A 19,586-nucleotide genomic window follows, 5' to 3' on the forward strand; every position below is an offset into this window, starting at 1 on the left:
TAATTAGATTAGAAATAAAAAGTTCTTTTTCTCTTTTTTAACTTTAACTGTGCTCTCAGAGAAGCAGTCTCGTACCAGCTCTAGCTCTGGACAGTGTGTGCTCTCTGGCCAGATAGGAATGAGCCAGGAAGTGTTCATTGCCACTCCAAATTTGTTGTATAAGAGGGACAGCTACTGAACAACAAGCAATTCACTGGGTTCTGGCATAGAGCACCTCACACATTCTGCTCCTCATGGCTACAGCCATGTGTGCCAGGGGTGTGTGGCATTAACAATCCCAAACAGCCACTTCCTATAGCTGATAAATAATGGTTTGGTATAGTTCAAACACAGCTGTACCAATAATCAAGTTCTGCTGTTCTCCCCCCTCCCTTGGCCATACCCTCAGATACACAGAGGTACAGCCAGGCTCACTTTTACTCACTTTTACACCCACCCACCTTTACTTGAACATGTATTTTTTCGTCTCTCTCTCCAATCATACACATATATATTTATACACACAGAAACATACATTAAAAAACCCCCACACCCTATCATGTGTGTTTGTTCAGAAACATTCACAGCCCTTAAAGCAGGGCAGTGATTTCTGCTTACACCCATACACACACATTTTCTGAATATATCTCTACACACACAACACAAAAAGCAGAGATGGAGGGAGACGCAGGGATGGATTCATGTTGATATAACCACACAGCCCCACACCATCCCATCACACTGCCTCTATCTGTGCAGGCAAATGCAGGGTGCTGACTAAATGTGTGTTTACTGCACAGCAGGCCCAGCCTATGGGCACCTGTACAAACTGCTGGATGCAGGGACCCCATCCCTCCCCAGAACAAACACTGCTGACACAGGCACAGCCTGGAGCTGCCTCGCTGCCAAGCAGCTCCTGGATCACCCAGCCCATGTGGAGCTCCCAGACAGCATTTTATGTCCATGCCAAGAGTGTGTTTGTTTAGGTATCGCTCTGCCCACAGCCCCACCTCTCCTGCCCTCCCCATCCCTCTGATCCCTGTGCTCTGGGACTGGGAACAAACAGTGCTGTGGGATGAAACACTATCAGCACAGGGCAGGTGAAGGCTCGCCTGTTGCCAGGGCACCGTGTGGGCTGGGTGTCATCTATCACTGTCCTGCTTTGTCTGGCCCCTGCTATCACCTGAAACACCCAAAGGTGAGCAAATAACACAACTGCTGAATCTGCTGCCATGTGTCAGTGAGACCCAGGCAGGTACTGGCCACAGGGTGTTGACACTCATTGCCCTGGTTACCACAAACAAGCTGCCATTTGGGTACAAATTTTTTGATGTATTCAAAGCTGAGAAGTTTGCTTCTGGTTACTGTGGCTGTTTCCCTGCAATGGGGGGGAACAGCACCCGGAAACGTTATTCTGAACCTTGTTTTGTTCCAGCCTTTGTTCCAAACAGGAGTGACAGGGAACTCTTGGGTCTGTGACACTGTTAAGCCAAACCACAACGAGAATCCCAGGAAGTTCAGGACAGAGCTCTGCTGGAGCTCTCTTTAGGGACTCCCCCCCATTCAGAGCCTCGGATTTCAGCTCTAGGTCCCTCCCCAGGAACTCATTCTACTTTCTGTTGTTGTGTGTTTGTTTTTCCAGCTTCACACTGGAGGCACTTGGATTTAATAACTGCTGCAGTGCTGCTGATAGTCCTGGCAAGTGGGCCAGCCCCAGTCTGAGGCTGTGCCATACTGGGTGTTCCCTTAGGCCCTGCTCAGATGGGAGGCTGTATTCCCTGGGAGTACGATCACAGGGGCTGTGGAGAACTGGTTTGGAGCAGAAGGGAGTAGTTTATTGCATGCTCTTCTCTCTCTCTCTCTCTCTCTGGTTATTTGCCCTTTGACTTCCAAAGTGCTGCACTGGCAATGGCTAAAAAAAAAAATAAAATCCTCCTAAGAGCACCCTTAAGCTTCCTCCAACACAAGCAGTAAGTCCAAAAGACTAGGAAGTATAAAAACAAACAAACACACACACAAAAAAAAAGCTTTGACAATTAAATAAAAAGGAAAAACAAAGGGGAAGCTGTATGTCCAGACAAATACAAATGTACAATCCTCTCCATCACAGTTTCTATCCATTTACCTTGAGTCTATTTGGGAAAACATGAGGCACATCAGGAACTGCTTTGTGTTTTGTTGCCTGTCCTGTTTAGTGATTTAATGACCAAATACCTCTTAAGCAAAACCTGCAGGTCCTAACTCCTGGCATTCTTGGCCTGGGCATGGCACAGCCCACATGAGAAAGAGAACAAAACTCACCCAATCTGCCACATTCTTCCCTCTTGGTAAAATACTTGAAGCCATTGGCTGCCCTCCTCTCTGCCTTCTCGTGTTTCTTCACGTGCCAGGGCAACTTGGTGGTGATGTTTGTCACGAAGTAGCAGCCAGGACGCAGACAGTGGTAATGCCCTCGCATCCGGAATTCACAGTGCTGGGGGGGGCAAGCAGGCACCTGCTTTAGGTAGGACTAAAACAAATGCACCCTCACCTGCCTGCCACTAATGGTGTCCCTTCTGAGGCGTGAGAGGGGCCTGAACTGATGCTCCAGATCCTGAGCATTTTATCTTTCACAACCTGCAGAGCACCTGGTTCCCTCTAGTCTTTTGTCTTGCTGTTGTGTATTCTGTAACACACTACTCTGTGTGGCTTTCCCTGGATTCATCACAGATTTTTATTCTATTTCATCCTGTGTCTCTCAGGTCACTCTGGTCCCCCTGTCTGCTTCACCCCAGTCAAACAAACACACAAGCATCGCAATTTCCCATTAGATAGAAACCAAACGTTTTGCAAGACCAGGTAATTAAGACCCTTCCATGGTTCTGTAGTTAGACCAGGAATGCCACACTCAGCCTCCCTTCCTGCTGGGGAGTCAGTGTACCTGATCATTCTCCTCCCCCCACTCCCACAGCATTCCAGCTGCTCTGGAATAGCTCTTACCTGGTTGGGACAGAGACACTGCAGGGAGTAATAAGCAAACTGGTCTCGCACGTTCACCAGGTTGTTGTTGGGGTTGATGTGGTCCAGGCAGTGGGATTCTGCTTTGCCAGAGGTTTTGCACACATACTTGCAGTTCCCAAAGAGACAGTGGAAGTGGAATTTGTTGGCGTACTTGCAGTCTGTTGCCAGGCAGGGATCACTGGAACACATCCAAAACCCAATCATCACCTTCACTCATTTCACACATTTGTTCCTTTGCCAAAATTTAATTCAAGGGGAGCCCAGCTGAAGCCTCTGTTCCAAACATGGCCCACAGATTTCCCATAGCCACCTTTCTCTTTAGGGAAATTGAAGCTGGCAATGCTACTAAAATTCCACCCAGCCAGGGCACTTTCCTGACAAACATTATTAGAACACAGCAGTGCACGGTGGGTTCTGTAGTCTTTGAGGGCCACTCTTCCAATTTAAAGCTCAACTGAAACAAAACTCTTGGGCAATCCCACTGCAGGATCCCAGGGCTTCCCCTGATCAGACAAAATGATCACTGGTCTGCCTCATCAGCTCAATGGGTTTGGTACCTTATGCCCCCGATTCATTCCACAGATTTCTGGCCCAATAACCCTTCAGTGTCAAAAGTACTGCAGACACCTGTGTTTTATCCCTCATAAGGGATAAAAAAGGAATCAGTGATATATCAGCAAGTTTATTTCTCCTTTAAATTTGTGCCTAAAAGTGCTCTCAGATGTACTCGAAAATCTTGATTTTTTTTAACTAAGATAACTGAAAGTATTTCCTGGACTTCAGAGAATTAAATTTTCTGTGGGGTAAAGGTCAGAGTACTTTCTAGGCAGAAGGTCTCAGTGGTGACTAGAGGTGTAGTACTGCAGCTCTGAGGAGTGGTACAGAGGGGACTGCAAGGCTGGGGGGACAGAGGAGGCAAAGGGCAGCTCCAACTTACTTCTCCTGGAACTGGAGAAATCCGGGTTTGACCTGAGGCTTGGCGTTCTCCAGGGAAGTCGTTGCCAAGGGTGAAGCTGCCAGGTTAGGCACTGATGCTGGGATCTGAGGCATCTGGGGTATAGTGGAAGCCAGCTGCTTCCAAGCCAGCAGTGTGGGGGCAGAGGGCACAGTAGCTGGACTTGGAGTGGGCACGTCGAGGGCAGGAGCACTTGCCATGGTGGCAGAAGTAGCAGATGGTGACGAAGGGGCCAGTGAAGCTTTATTCTCAGTAGTGGTTGAGAAGGGAGACTCAGAGTTACTTTTCACAGTTCCACCCTCAGTTCGGAAGTGAAAACTGCAAAAGGACAGTGTTCATTCAGACATTGCACATAATTTGATTAAACATCAACAAGAATGGGGCAGGAGTCTGCAAGCAAATTAGCTGAGGATAAATCCTAAAAGGGGCTCTGCCAACTGTGCGTAAAGATTTAGGGCCCTCCTAGACCGTCCGTGAGGAGAAGGGAATTCCTTAAGAGGGGTGGAGAAATCAGAGAAATCAGGTGGGTGAAACCAGGGAAATGCCACAGTCAGAGCTCAGTGTGCCTGTGGGGCAGCTTCCCAGGGCTGTGGAGAGAAGCCAGCAGTTTGTTGCAGTGAACCACAGGGAACTATCCAACAGGAGAGACCAACTGTGCCAACAGATCTGCCTTAAAATCTGCAACACCTCCTTCCCTTTGACCCTTCAGTCTCAGGCTGCCCAAGGCCTGACTCACTCTTTACTTGGACATTCCCCTGCCTTTACAAGGAACTTGGGGTGGTCTTGAGCTGGTCTCTCCCTCCCTGGAGTGTGTGCAGAGCTTTCTCAAGAGTGCTGCTCTCCCACTTACTTGGCGTGTTTGATGGCTCCATCCAGGGTGCTGAACAGGGCCCCACATTCCTCCACCACGCAGTGGAAATGCACCTTGTGCAGGAAGTCACACTGGGCATCACAGAAATCCTTGGTGCCAAACCTGGCCAAAGCAGACAAGCAGGCATCTTAGGGAAGGTCCCAGGAGAGAAGCAGGGTTGGAACAGACATATTTCCTTTGTTTTTCAACTCTATCAGCATTCCCACAAACAACAGTCACTCAAGGGAATCCAGATCCCCCTCCTGCCTTGCAGCAGCAGGGTATCCCACAGATGGGAGAGAGGAAGCACCACCTATGTACCCATTGCAGCCTGGACTGCAGAAACACTGCAGAGCATCATCCCTGAACACAGAACAACCACCCTGCCACACAAGCACTGTCCAGGATGTGCCTTGTGTCATCCTGGAGTAAACAGTCAGAGGGCAAAACCAGCTCAGTGTGGTGTCACTGCTCATCCACTGCTGAGATCCTCTGCCTTTAAAAGAGCAGCACAAATACATGTGGTTTCAGGAAACTCCAGAATCACAGGGAATGGAGAAATCAAGTAAGAAACACTGGCAGGAAGGATTTGAAACTTAACAAGGGAATCTTGCATAATTAAGATACAACAAACTACAGTTGCTCTGATGAGCAGGAAAGCAAGAAACAAACGGCAGCCTGTGTGGTCCCAGGAGGGACCTCTCACCACAGGGAGGGTAAAGGGAAAAGAAAAAACTTCTACTGGAAAAGGCCTGGATATACAACACATGCTGTCAGTTATGGCTGCAGGGAGAAGAGGAAGGAAAGCAGTGGTGAGGTGAGAGAGATGAAAACAAGTTACTGCAAACTAAAGGGGTTGCTTTACCAGAAACAAGAGGTGCTGAACCTAAAAAAGAAGGCCCAATGAAAATGGGAGGTGACAAGTCAGAAATGGCTGCACTATAACATTTGCTTTGGGTGAGAAAACTAAAGACAAAGCAGATAAAGGGACTGGTTGGAAAAATATAAATATGCACAAATCAGCCAGTCTGGGTGATGTATGTCCTGAAGTGCAATGGAAATTAACTCCCAAACTGACTGCATGACTATTTGCTGGTTTTTAAGCCACAGAGAAGAGGGAGGTACTATGTAATTGGAAAAAAAAAACCCCAACAGTCAAGGTACTGGTTGTTTCAGGGGGAAAAAAAAAGTCAAGTCATCTTTGGCAATTATCACACCTCTGGCCTTAACTTCTCCTTCCAGTAAAGTAATGGAACAAATATTAAGAGGGAGGAGAAAATCATTAAACATCTAGAGGATAAAGGAACCATGAGCAATAAACAGCATCAGGATTATAAAGAATAAATCTTGTCAGACAAATTTAATTGCTTTTTTTGATAGAATTACAAAATTAGTGGATGAAGGGATGCAATATATTTGGATTTTAGTAAAGCATTTTGATACAGTCTCACATATGCTCAGAATTAATTCCAATTGGCCTGGATGTGATGCCACCTCATGGCTTGAAACTGGCTGAGGGACTGTAAACAAAGGCTGATGACAACCAGCACCACACTGAGCTGGGAGGAGGCATCGTGTGAGTGCTGAGAGGGGGACTTGGGGTAGCCTGAGCTTATTTAACATCTTCATTAGTAATCTAGGAGTAAACAGTGTGATAATGAAATTCAGAGAAGATACTAAACTGGGAGGAGTTGGCGACACCAGTGCAAGAGGAGAGAAAGAGCAGAGAGAGACCTGGCAAGAGAAGGGAGAGAGTTCAGAGCACCAGAGTTGTGTTTGAAAACACACAGCTGATACACTTGGGGGGGGGTTGTACACAGGGGACTCACAGAGCAACATGAAAGCCTGCCCTGTGTCACAGGGGATGGCAAACACAGGACATACACATTGCTCTGTATAGGTGCAAACAGTGAGCTGCCCACATGGGGGGCACAAAGCTTGTTCTGCCTGGGTGTTGCCAGAGCAAGGGCAGCCCAGCTGGGCACAGAGTCAGACCAAAGGAAGTAAATAAGCCTGGTTAAACGGCACGCTGAAAGTCTGTGACCATCTGAAGGGGGTGAACTCTCAACTGCACAGAGGAATTATCTGCTGTGGTTCAAGGGGATACAACCAGAACTGCAACAAAACTACAAAAAGGGAAATTCAGGCAGCAAACACGGAAAAAATTGTGACACTGAAACTTCTTAGGTGGTAGAATAATGCTCCCAGAGACAAGAAAATAGCCACACTGCCTGGCATAATTACAACTAGGCTGGACCAAATGCAAATGGACTGCAGGGAAGGATCTCACAGTGGCCAGGGGCAGATGGACTAGAAGACTTCCTAGTCTTTTCCATTAAAGCCTGTGATTTACAAAGTGTCCACAGGCATTTGTAGGCAATTAATCTGTGTCAGAGCACAAAGCCATGTGTCTGCCTGGGTGTATGTGTGTGTGCTCAAAGCATGTGTCTGTCTGGGCATGTATGTGTGTGTGGGTGAGGTCTGGACCTGTTCCATTTTCTTTTTGAGTCTCCTTTCCTACAACAAAACCAGCAGACACCATCCCAGTTCCCATACCCCTTATACTTACTGCCATGTCCCAAATCCCCCCAACTTTCTCTGTTTCAGTGGCCCATGGTCAGAGGAAATGCCCCAGGAAGCCCTTTAAGGCTCCATGACCCCTGTGCAGTAACTGAACATGGTCCCACAAGAGGTCAGTGCTAAGGGGACACTGCAGTGGGTCCCCAGGACTCACAGACCAGGGACATAAGGAGTAGCCTAAGATGAAGTGCAGCCCAACAGAGCTTTGTGAAGATCTGTGCTCATATTTGGTTCTCAAGATGCCTTTGCAAAATAACTCTGTGTGGGCAGACATTCCTTACGGGACATCAGCACCTGGTGCAGGTAGCAGGGACTGAACATGCTCCAGGTAGTCAGGGTATGGCAGAGTCAGGCCTTTACATTTAGCAGAACTCTGAATTCAGGGGTGAACCAATGAGCCAGACACTTTGCAAAGAAATCCCTTCCCCTTTGCTGCATTCCCAGTTCCACGCTCTCCTTACCGGCGCAGGTACATCTTCCACGGCTCAGAGAGTTTCTCCTGGACAAGGGCCTTCACTGCCTTGCCCAAGTACTGGGTTGACTCCCCAGCCCCAGCCTGGCTGCCATCACCTTCTGTCTTAATGTTCAGCAGGTTGCCAAGGCTGGCACTGGTCTTGGACATCTGGAACAAGAACACAGACACTGCATCAGGCCCAGCAACAGCCATGGACACCCTCAGGACTGTCCCACACCAAGCTGTGTCTTCAAAGATTGTGAGAAGACAAGAAGTCTGCACAGGTTGCCCCAACTGCATCAGCAAAACTTAATAACACCTCACTTCTGCATCCTCCACCCAACTATCACAGAGCACTCGGGTTCCCATTGAATATTCATGGCTCTTGTTCAGCAATGAAGCATCGTGTCTATTTTATACAGGGGGGAACTGAGGTGAAGAGAGGTCTTCATTTGACTATGGAAAAGGTGTGCAGGCTAAAATAGTAATAGCTCTGTGCAGCTCCTACAAAATTCTGGTCTCTACACAGAGCTCTGGTAGAACTGGTAAGCTCAAGTTTATTTTGAGTAATCTTGTCCCTGCCCCAAGGATGTCTTCTTTAAAGTGAGTATCAGGTATGTTGTGAGGGTGGAAGGAGGAAAATGTCATTCAACCTGGGAAAAAAAGTTCTGCCTCTGCTTAAGTCCCTGGAAAATTCTTATAAACTTCAATAATGAAATATGTCACTTTCTGTGCTAAATGGACACAAGCCCCACAAAGCAGGACTCAGACTCACAATCTGCATTTTGTGAGAGGCTTCAAATAGACTCTGCACAGAGAAGGTTTAGAGGTCCAGATGTGGTGTGCAGGATAGAAAAAAGAAGTCACTCAGGAGTGCTTAGAGGGAAAATTTTCTTTCAGAATAAATGCACAATTTCCCAGACCCTTTCTCGCTTTGTTGTGCTCTCAATTACCTCCAGTAACAACAGTGAATTTCACAGCATGAATAAAATGCAGGATTGGGCCCAATACTTGCACTGGAAACTCCACCCACTTGAGGATCTCAAAGCCCTTTATAAATATCAGTTAATTAAGTCTGACAGCCCCCTAAATAAACTGCAATAGGCTACAGGAATCCTGGCTATTTGAGGCTCTCTTAATGCCCCCTGAAGGTAAAGCCCCTGCTGCTGTGTGGAGACTGCAACTCTTTACGGCTGGAGTCAGAAATCCAGGTCGTCTGTTTCCACTGGGGTGTTGGGCATTCCATTCCTGTAAAGGGCTCTTTTTCCTAGACAAACAATAAAGGATTCCCCCACGGACACAAACTGTGCAGCACGAGGAAAAGACAAGTGTGATGTGTTCCTGAGCAGACCGAACTCAACTCAGTTCCTTAGAATTCTTGGAATTAGTTCCTTTAATCGGTGGGTTCTACTCTTTGCTGCTTTATGTCATTGGTTAATCCCCTTCTTTTAAAAAAAAGAACCTGAAGAACTCATAGTTGGCCCCTGTGCTATGCCTGTTTGGCACAACATAAAGAGTCGTGTGTCAGGCTGCACACAAGCAAATGCTGATTTCCAAGCATATGCTTAAATCCCATATTATCCTGGAGATTTTCAAGTGAAGTGCCCACTGAAAGAGAATTCCCCCGATTTGGGGCCTTCAGAATGACTCAGGACCCCGGAGAGCAAACTCACTATGCACATTTACTCACTACAGAAAAAGCTGCATATTTGGAACCACTAAAGGGACAATACATGGGAACAAATAAGAAATTAAGTTTAAAAGGGAACATCAAAAACCCAGTGTAACAGAGAGCCCACGGAGGAGAAAAGTGACACGAAGGATAAACACAGAAATCAAACAACACAGTGAAAACCAGTGATGAAACAAGAGAGAAAGGAGGCAGGAGATTACGAGGCAAAGTCACTTTGCCCTCTCTTGAGGGTTATATGGCCTTGATGCTTGTAATGCCCAGAGCCAAGGGGTGGGCAATAGTTATGCCTGTAAAACCATCACACAGCAGAATATTAAAGCATGGCTCAAAGGCTGCCCTGATCTCTACTGCAGTTGTATGCAGCAGCAAAATTAATCTTGGTACAGTAGAATTTATCATGTGAAAGGGAAATATATATTTGTGATGATGTATAATTTAAGGAAAAAGTAAGGAAAAAGAAACTGTACATTATCTGAAATAAATATTCTAGAACACGGTAAAGGGGATTCTGTTGGACACCATTACTCACACCAGAAAGACAGGAATTGATGATTTTGGTTCAAAACTTCTAATTTTTTTCCTTCTCTTCCATAAAAACAAATTATTCTCCCCCTCCCCCAATGAAAAAAATGTTTTTAAGTAAATAAACAAAATTAATAACTATAAAAAGAGAGCGAGAAAGAAGTTGCCAGGTTCTGGAAATAAAAATGAAAGAAAAAAAAAAAAAAGCAAAGGAACCTTTCGGAGCCGTCTAGAAAGGATGGAAAAAAAAAAAGGTGTCAGAGGCTGCAATATATTTCTTCAGCCAGTTCATTAAATTAATTCGTAAGCAGTGGCTCTGAAATTATACCCGATGAAAAATGGTCTCAAAATTTAAATGGTACAAACTCATCTTATTAGAGGCAAAACATTAAAAAACAAACGCATCTCGGCCCCCCCTCCCCGCTATCGCGGCTTTAATTTCTCGTGGTGGGGGCAATGAAAGGCGTGTGATGGATGGCTCTTACCTTATTCATAAGCGAGGATAAAAGAGATGAATTTGCCGAGACTGTGTGGCCATTTGATTCATTACTGGAACACACAAACCAACAGGGTTTAGTTGAGATGTGCACAGGGACCGGGAGCGCTCAGATTAATCCTCCTCCCTTCACAAGCTGCCTCAGTCCTCACCTGCTGCATCCGCAGGGAGAGAATGATGCCCACCCTCCCCTGGGCAGGCCAAACTCGGGATAGCCAAGATGGAGAGAAAGGGAGTCCCGGGTCTGCAGGATTTAGTTCTTTAAGCTCCTAAACAGCCCAGACCACTAACTCAGTGTCCAACCCATCCAACCCACCACACTTCATTAGTTGACTCACAACCTCCCCCATGTTCTGTTCCTTCATCCCGCTAGAACTTCCCACAAATATATCCCAGAAAACCAAGGGGGATGTTGCTGAACACTCACACTGCCAGAGACATGGTTCCCCTGGGCAGCAGAGGGGAAGGCAAGGCAATGGTCAAGTGCTGAAAGGCAGCCTTGGGATCTCAGACCATCAGCAGCAGCTCCAAGTGCTGGGGTACCAGACAGAGGCTTGTTTAAAGAAGGTATGGCCAGGAATATATGAAAAGGTCAAAGTGGAGCTCACTTATCCCCAAGATCAGTTCCTCTGCCCTTTTTCAACACAGGACAATCCCCAAACACTCCTGTTCTCAGCAGATATGCCAGGCAAGTGGGACACATGTTTTGAGAAAGGTGCATTCACATCTGCACAACCATGACCATAACCATGGATCATGCCAGACCCAGACCAGAGTTGTCCTGACACTGGGCTGTTTTGTGTGTCCGATTTCTCTAGCAGGTGCTTCCCTCAGACCTGGTTCAGCAGACAGCCAGCAGTGCCAGTGCTGCTGCTCAGAGCGTGCTGAGGTGTGGCACTGGGCCTTTGATCAGCTTGGGATCACAAGAGCAGGACCAAGGGAAAGCAGCTCTGCCAGTGGCTCATTTTCCAGAGGGGAGGTCAAGAGGCGAGGCTCTTATCAAAGAGTCAGGAGGTGCTTGTGAACCCAAAAAAACATCTGGAGAACACACACTTGAGGGGGACTATAATGACCATCCCTGCCTGCAGTTTGGGGGAGTCCAACTCAGCCCCTGTGAAACTGCCTTTCACCAACACTCTGTGTCCTTGTGTTACAGGTACAGGAACTTCCCAGAGCTCGATGCTGGGAAGAGCTCAGTGTGCCTGTCCCCTTCTCTCACCCGTGATCCTTGACGCTCAGGTCCAAGCTGTGCTCCTGCAGGGAGTCCTGACTGGTGGCAGATGATGATCCCATGGCCTCCGCAGGTTCCTGCTTCACCTGGACTGGATTGAACCGTCCGGGAGCTGCTGGTTGTCCATTCCCTGCTCGAGAAAGACACCCAAATTAAGTGCAAAATTTAAATGAAAATGTAGGTCTAAAATGAGGTTACAATGGCAAATAAGTAAGTTAAATCACTGGCACCAGTGCCTAAATGGAAAAAGCAAAGGAAAAGTGTGGGGGGAAGGGAAGTGCTGGGATTGCTGGTCAGCGTTTATTGCCAAGTTGACATGATGGGTTCTGACGTCCACTCCAGCGTGGAAATTCTTCAAGTGATAATTATTGCAAAATTATGTCAAAGTTGTCCAGGCTATGGGCCCTTTAAAGGAGAAGGGCGGAAGGAGCGTGGGGGAGACCTGATTCTCTGCACAAACTGTCATAACTAATTTGCGGGGCTGCCTCTTAAGCGTTTATTAAAGACTCTGTTAATGCTGAGGCAATGTGGCAGCTTTCGACTGCTAGTCAAGCCCCCTTCCCCGTCCCCAATCCCAGCGTTGCCGTAGCGACAGCGCCGGCCCCGACACTGCGCCTGCCCAGCAGGAGCATCTGCCCCGCCGGGGCGATCCGAGGTGACAGCGAGGGACCCGCGACCTCCCGCCACCGCCCCCGCCACGTCCCCACCGACCGGGGAGCGCTGCTCCGCGGGGAGCTTCGGGGAAAGAAAAATCCAAATCAAAGGAAGAGAGGGGGAAAAAAAAAAAAAAAAAGAGGGGGAAAAGAGGAGAACAAATTAAAGAGAAAAAAAAAATTAGGAGAAAACAGCAAAGAAAAAAGGAGGGAAAAAAAGTTGCTGACAGGAACATGTCTGCAGAGCTTTTCTCCACAATCCCCAAGTGACTAAAATATTAATTTGCCCTCCGGCAGTACAGCTGACAGCGAGCTGCTTCTCAGACAGCAAGTGGCATTTTATTAAAAAATAAAGGAAAATAGTTTCCTCAATGACCTTTCTCTGCTTTAGGAAACAATTTTTCAAACAATAATTTTAAAAGTATGTGAAAGTTCCCCTCCCTCTTTAATCAGATCGCTTCGTCCTACTCCCCCGTTTGCTCAGCACTCCCACAGCCAGGGTCAGCAGCTGCTCCAGCCTCTCCATGTCCCAGGAAGGAGCTCCAGGGCAGCCCAATGCCATGGGGGCTGCCAGGCACAGCCTCCCCCCATAACCCCTCGCTGCCCACCAGCAGCCGACCGTGTTCAGCAGACTGTGGAGGTTCCCTGTGCTCTCCTGGGAACTCCATGTCCCTCTGGAAGGGCTGGGCATGAGCTATGACCTACATCAGGTCTAGGTGGCAGCAGCAAGAGCTTCATGCTGCCCCAGGGGAGTTCTCATTCCCATCTTTTACCTTCTCAGGGAGCTGCAGGGACAGGTGAAGCACAGCTTGCAAGGACTGACCAGGAGAAAGGTCCTGTTTGTGGACAGTATCAGCACTATCCCCAAACCCACAGATGGGGCAACAGAGCTGGAGCACAGAACCAGCATCCCAGACCAGAAAAACAACAGGCCATGGGCTATGGCATCATCACCACAGGGACCAGCTAAAGCTCATACAGTCTCTGCACAGCCTGCAAGTATTGGCCAAGCTTTTCTTCATTTCCATTTTCAATACAGTGCCTCTCTCTTTTCATCTTACAGCAAACTACACATGGCAAAACTTTTCCTTCAGCTCTGGTAAGAACCTGCTCCTTTTGTGGGCAAAGCTTTGTTTCCTGCCTCTCTTCTGGCCAGGTGGGTATAGCCAGAATCCACAGGAACCCATGCCAAGACTGCCCTCTCCAAGGGTTAACTAGACACAACCAAGTTCACTCTCCCATTTATGTTCCTTTACTACCTCTTCCCCACCTCCAGTCCTGGGAGGTGGGAAGGACATAGTAAAGGAACATAAATGTCACTGGGTGGCTTCTCATTCACTCTGTCATCAGGCACTGCTCTGCCTCCCACCACTATCACCACTGATGGGGTAACTCACCTGCTTCAAGTGCCACAGAGGGCTTGAGTGCAGCTGCTGCCAGCCTGGCCATCATAGGAGAGATTAATCCCTTGCTAGCAGAGATCCTTTCCATTATAGATGCTGCTGGAGCTGGAGAGGAAGTAGTCGCTGGCTCACCAGATCCTGAGACTGCCTGGGATGAGGAATCTGTAGGAGCAGATGATGTTGGATTGGTGCCAGAAGAACCAGCAGTCATCAGATTAGCCGAGCTGGCAGGCAGTGGTGTAGAGACCCGACTGGGGATGATGGGGAAGAAGGATCCAGCTGTCCCAGGAAGTGCTGAGTTGGAGAGTGCCAGGGCCAAGGGTATATTGCTGGGAAGAGCCTGGGAGAGCAGGCCAGAGATCTTGGTGGCTGGTGTCATGCTGTTGGCAGCCTTGGTGGCCTGTGAGGAAGCGAGCTCAGCCGCAGAGGAGGGCGCGGCCGGGACGATGAGAGACACGGAAGACTGTTGGCTGGTCGGGGAGGCACTCAGGCTGGAGTTCTTGGAGCTCATGGCAGAGAAGTCAATGAGGTCGTCGTTACTGGACTCCTCCTGCTCGTTGTCCTTGGAGCCCAGGAGAGAGGCAGGCAGGCCCAGCACTCCCGAGCTCCGGATGTGCCGGCGCTCGTGTTTGCGTTTGTGGGAGGTCATCTGGCTGGTGGAGGTGAAGGTGAAGCCACAGCCTGCCCTGATGCAGTGGAAGTGGTTGGTGGCCTTGCTGTAGACACAGCCCTCATACTTGCATTCTTCGTACTTGTAGAACTTCTTGAAACCATCCTTGGCATAGGCATCATCTTTGATGTGGTAGCTCTTGTGCTTCTCAATGTCACACTTGTTCTTGAAGGTGAATGTACACCCAGGTCTCCTGCAAGGGCATCGAGGACAGGGGGGTTGGCTGTGTGGGCAGGAGCACAGCCCAGCTGCTGTCACCTGCCTCCCTCTGGGACAAGGACTGGGGTCGGGATCAGACAATGGCCTGGCTGCAGAGGGCTGAGGAGCTGTGACACCAAGGCCAGCAGAAATGCTGCCATGTGGGACAGCTGGGATGCTCACTCCCCTCAGAGGAACAGCCACAATAACACGGGGACACAGGCACCCTCCACTGAAAGTTCCAACCAGAACAGCAGCTAAAGGGGACTAAGGTACAAACTGTGCTTTCCTGCTCTTCCTGAGAACATGAGAAATCAATAGAAGAGCAGTTGTGCACAGAAGGCCCAGTCAGGCCCCAAAAGGGATGAGCTGGCTGGAAAAAACCCTACCATGGAAGTGCCATTAGCAGTGTATTAAGGGCCTACTTCAGCTGCACTCTGATGAGCAATGTGATCTCTTTCCCAAATGATTCTAGGATGTATTTTCTAGTGGGTATCCTCTCCTCAGATCATACTCCTGCCTTCAGAGTGGTCTCTGGAAAGACCCTGGAAATCCCATCTCCTCTGGAACATGAGTTCTCTCAGGAGCAGGACTGTGAAGGTCACAGCAGGGAAAACCAAGTCCCTGTGCACGCTCCTGAAATTAGGACTGGGCAGAAGGAGGCAAACAGAGCACACAGCTCTGAGGCAGGATTCCTCCCCTTCCCCGCTGTCTCACCTGCAGTGAAAGTGAGTGGTTTTCTGCCCATAGAACTGGCACTCCACAGTGCCACAGTCCTCCGTGGCACGGAACCGCTGGAACCCATCGTTGATGAGCTGAGTGTTCTTCTTGTGGAAGTTCTCGTGGGTCATCACGTCAGAGGTGCTCGTGTAGACCTTGTTACAGCCCACCTGCCCCAGGCCAAAACAGGAGTCATCAGCACAGTGGTTTAACAGCCTGCCATCATCACCAGCAGTAATAAACACACAAGTAGCACACGTATATTTAACAGTTCCATTTGTGTGCTGCTCCTTGGAGTATTAAGTCATCACTTCAATTCCCAATCTAAAGACTGAGAGAGCAGTTGTGGAAAAAAAAAACCCAACCCAATCCAATTCTCTGGGCATGAAACAGTAATAAGAAAAGGGAGGATTGAAGGGATAAAAGACCAGCTCTGGATAATCATGTCTGCTTAGGAAGGCAGTAAGCAGGGTTCATGCTCTTAAAGAGAAGGGAAGACTAAGAGATGTTGTTACTTGTTGTTATCTTGGAGTGACATGGAATGAAGCAGGAGTTTCAACTATTTGGGGAATACAAAATTGAGTGGGAATAAGTTATTTACTTCTTTAGTCCTTCTGAGAGGTAAGGCAGGGTGGTGCAACATAGGGACCAACCACACTTTCAAGGCTGTAATAAACAGTTTAATTCTAGCAAAGCTTACACCCAGTGTTCAGCTGGTGACTTTTTTTCCCTGTCCCTGCTCAAGACTTCCCACGTCAATAATTTTAAACTTGTGCAGCAAATGGGAATGGTGTGACTAGGAGGGAATGCTGAAAACCTGCCTTCCTCTGGGCAAACCGGGCAACTTTGCCATATTGAGTAAAAAACCACTGGAATCCCAAAACGTCCTCAGCCCTGCTGAGGGAGGATTTTTTTTTTTCTTTTCTTCTAGCACAACGTGTGCCAATGCCTGCACCATCTCAGAATTGAAGAGAACAAAAACACCACCCCTTAGTTCAGCCCAGGTTGATTCAAACAGGCCATAACAAAACCCATGACAAATACCCAGGAAAAAAAAAAAAGGATCTCCAGCTATTTCCAATATTAAAGAGCCTCTCTCTCTCTCTGCACTGACACCTTGAAAAAAGACAGGCCCTGCACGGTATTAAAAAAAAGAATTAAACAAAAACCTCCTTAGGAATAATTTGCAATGCAGCTCTTGGTGCTAAAGCCTAAAAAAATGTCCGTTTATATAAACAACTAACTGAATTTTATCCACACCAATTATGGACATAAAGAAAAAAAAAACCCATGAGATGGATGGCACAAATTCTGCCATTTAAGCAGTATTTTCTTTAATTGGGAGTTTATATTCAGACACCTTTCCTGTAAGACACTGCTTACAAGGGCGCTATTTTACTGGAAGACAGTGGGCACAGGGTGGAATTAGCCATATATAGTTGTGTAAACGAGGGTCTCTATTTGAACTCAGAGTGACTTGAAGCTGTGAAACACTCCTTGTACTCTAAAAAAAATTAAACAAATCCTATCCTGCTCAATTGAAGAAACTAAACAATCAATATTATGGAAGTGTAACAGAAAATGTCCTCAAGAGCAAGTCACATGAAGTTCCCAATTTATCAAATGCTGTAAGCACATGCTTCAACCAGCCCCTATTCAGGACAGAACTTGAGTGCATGCCTAACATTTAAGTATGTGCTTAAGCCCCATTGACTTCAGAAAGCTTACCTGACTTCAAGTTAAACATATGCTCAAGTCTATCCCAGCAAAGCATTTAAGCATGTGATTAAGGCCTTGTGACTTTAACTGGGATCTTAAACTGCTGGGACAGGGCAGGGACTGAGCCTGACTCTTCTGACCAGAAAAGCTGCCACCAAGGGTTGCCTGGTCCCTCAAGTAAACATGACACTGGGGTGATGTCCAGCACATTCTCGGGGCAATGGCTTAGGTCACAACTCTGATGAAACGAGCACATGTCAAACCCTTGAACCTGAGGAACAATCAGGGTGAGACCCAAACAGTGTGGTGTGTCTGTGTCTAGAACAGTGAGGGCACCTCAGAGACAACTGTGCAGCAGCTCCAGCTCTGGCTGTGCTCTGGCTCCTGGAGCATGGCTCCAGTGGACACCACACACAGGTACCACTGGTGGGGGAGAGGGAGAACCAGGGGGGTTAAGTCTAAGTATGTGACATTGAGGTTTAATTACTTTAGAAATTGATTATGGAGGAAATTAACCCAGTGTTGAAGGGCAGCTGTGTCACAGAAAAGTCTGGTTTCAAGGGAGGGACAGATCAGATTTGAGTGGAGGCAGAGGTCCCTGAATCTTGGAAAATGGGACTTGCCTGAACAAGTGAAGTCCAAGACTGTGAGAAAACCTTAAGACCTGCTTTGTCTCACTGCATGGACAAGGCTTCTAATAACAGAGAATGGGGCTTCCCTTCGCCCTTCCTAACACTTGGCAGGGCAAGTGCAGTGAGGACAGGGCACGGACTCTTCAAAGGGGTTCCTGAATCAGAAGTGAGCAAGACAGGCTATGAATGCCCCCCTGAATGTCACCTCTCTGCCTCAGGAAGTGTTGGCCTGAACTCAAGAACCCTTGAAGAGCACCGCAGGCAGGACAGGGCTCCAGCAGCAGCCCTGGCTGTGCCCCCATTACCTGCATGCAGTGGTAGTGTGTGCTCTTGCCGTTGAGGTGGCAGCCGTGGTAGTACACGCTGCAGTCGTCCAGGGGGCTGAAGCGCATGAAGCCGTGCTGCAGGGAGTTATCCCGCTTCTTGTGCATGTTGTAGTGCCGGATCACATCCTGTTTACTGGTGAATCTCTGCAGAGGGGCACAGACACACACACACGCTGAGACTTGTGGTGGCAGTGGGGGAGTAATCCCAGGGCAGGGTGGGTTTTGTTGTTGTTAGTGGGACCGGGAGTTTAAAGCTTGGCAGTAATCACCCCAGGAGAGTCAGGCTGAAGAGGAATCGTGCGCATCTATCTCCTTGGTAAAGGGAAAGTAAACATGACACTGGGGTGATGTCCAGAACCAGCTCCCTGCAGCTTTAAGACTGCAATTTTTCTAATATAATTTTAGCTGCTCCTATCTCAAGAAGACCTATAGATAGAAAGCAAACCAGTGAACTAAACAGGCTGCAAGAGAGTAACCCAGGCTTCCAAATCGCTCACTGTAGTGGTTAGCAAGACATTGGCTGCCACACTCATGTCAGACTGGGAAAAACACTCTGCTCTTTCACACTATTTTCCCATTCTAAGTCTCCTGCCTCCCCTACAGGGTAGGATGGCTTTATTAGGAAAACAGGGACACACAACTTCCTTCCAGTCACAGAAAAAGATAGTAGTAGAGCTCAGAACTAAATCTGTATGACCAGAATATCCTTTTAATCCTCTACCTGCCTGAAGGAATGAAGGGGTACCCCACTGTCGGAGCAGGCTAAGTGCCTTTAAAATGAAGCTTTTCATTTCTATTTCCCACAGACATCAATATTTAACACTGAAGGTGGGAAAGTAAATCTGATTTTTTTTAAAAGAAATCAATATCCATTTATTTTGAGGAGTAATTGAAAAGGCCTGTATTCTAATGTTTAACAACTTTTCCAGTCTCCCTCATAGGAAACAAATGATTATCGCTTCTACTCTTTCCTCCTATAATATCAATCCTGATCAATCTCGTTGGTATTGGCACGGGAATATAGGGATATAGATTTCAACAGAAATCCCTTGGAGGCTGGAGGTATGATTTCCCAGGGCGTACATACAGGATTGCTATTGCCAATCATTGTTAATTTGTGCCCACTTATTACAGAGCGTTACTTATTCTAAAATATATCTCAGCCATAAAATAATTTGCATTTTAAAAAGCAGCCTAAATCCTTATTCCCTGCGAGACCAGACAGTTCCTTTGCAAGCAGCTTCCAGACTCCTTAGGAAATAATCATGAGGCCAATCATAATAATAGGTTTTTCTGTTTTTCCATCCTTTGTGTTTCTCTCTTTCTGGTGCAGGGATATCCATGGCACAGTTGGGACAGACTCATCTCCATTACTCAGTGCTGGGTAGGAGGACACTGAGTGCATCCCAGAGAGAAACTCTCCTTTGATCAATAGAAACCCACAGCCAAGCTCAGCAGATCCAGATCGACTTCCTCTGCTGTGGTCAGGCTCATCCCTTGGAGAC

The 19,586-nt window shown here is 47.6% G+C and overlaps 1 protein-coding gene across 8 annotated transcripts in view; it reads right to left on the reverse strand.

Moving 5' to 3' along the window:
• Positions 1–19,586, reverse strand: part of CASZ1 (castor zinc finger 1) — a 278,435-nt gene that overhangs the window by 13,234 nt on the left and 245,615 nt on the right. For all 8 annotated transcript variants that reach the window (XM_027658154.1, XM_027658151.1, XM_027658155.1 and 5 more), the window contains 10 exons: positions 18,061–18,225; positions 15,402–15,574; positions 13,811–14,679; positions 11,749–11,890; positions 10,519–10,582; positions 7,826–7,986; positions 4,785–4,907; positions 3,917–4,252; positions 2,959–3,157; positions 2,281–2,452 (listed from right to left, as the gene is read on the reverse strand). In XM_027658154.1, coding sequence (XP_027513955.1) covers positions 2,281–2,452; positions 2,959–3,157; positions 3,917–4,252; positions 4,785–4,907; positions 7,826–7,986; positions 10,519–10,582; positions 11,749–11,890; positions 13,811–14,679; positions 15,402–15,574; positions 18,061–18,225 — 2,404 coding nt within the window. The remainder of the gene's footprint in view (positions 1–2,280; positions 2,453–2,958; positions 3,158–3,916; positions 4,253–4,784; positions 4,908–7,825; positions 7,987–10,518; positions 10,583–11,748; positions 11,891–13,810; positions 14,680–15,401; positions 15,575–18,060; positions 18,226–19,586) is intronic.

This window comes from Corapipo altera, unplaced genomic scaffold (assembly GCF_003945725.1).
Source record: "Corapipo altera isolate COAL_440 unplaced genomic scaffold, ASM394572v1 301, whole genome shotgun sequence".
Classification (NCBI taxonomy): domain Eukaryota; kingdom Metazoa; phylum Chordata; class Aves; order Passeriformes; family Pipridae; genus Corapipo; species Corapipo altera.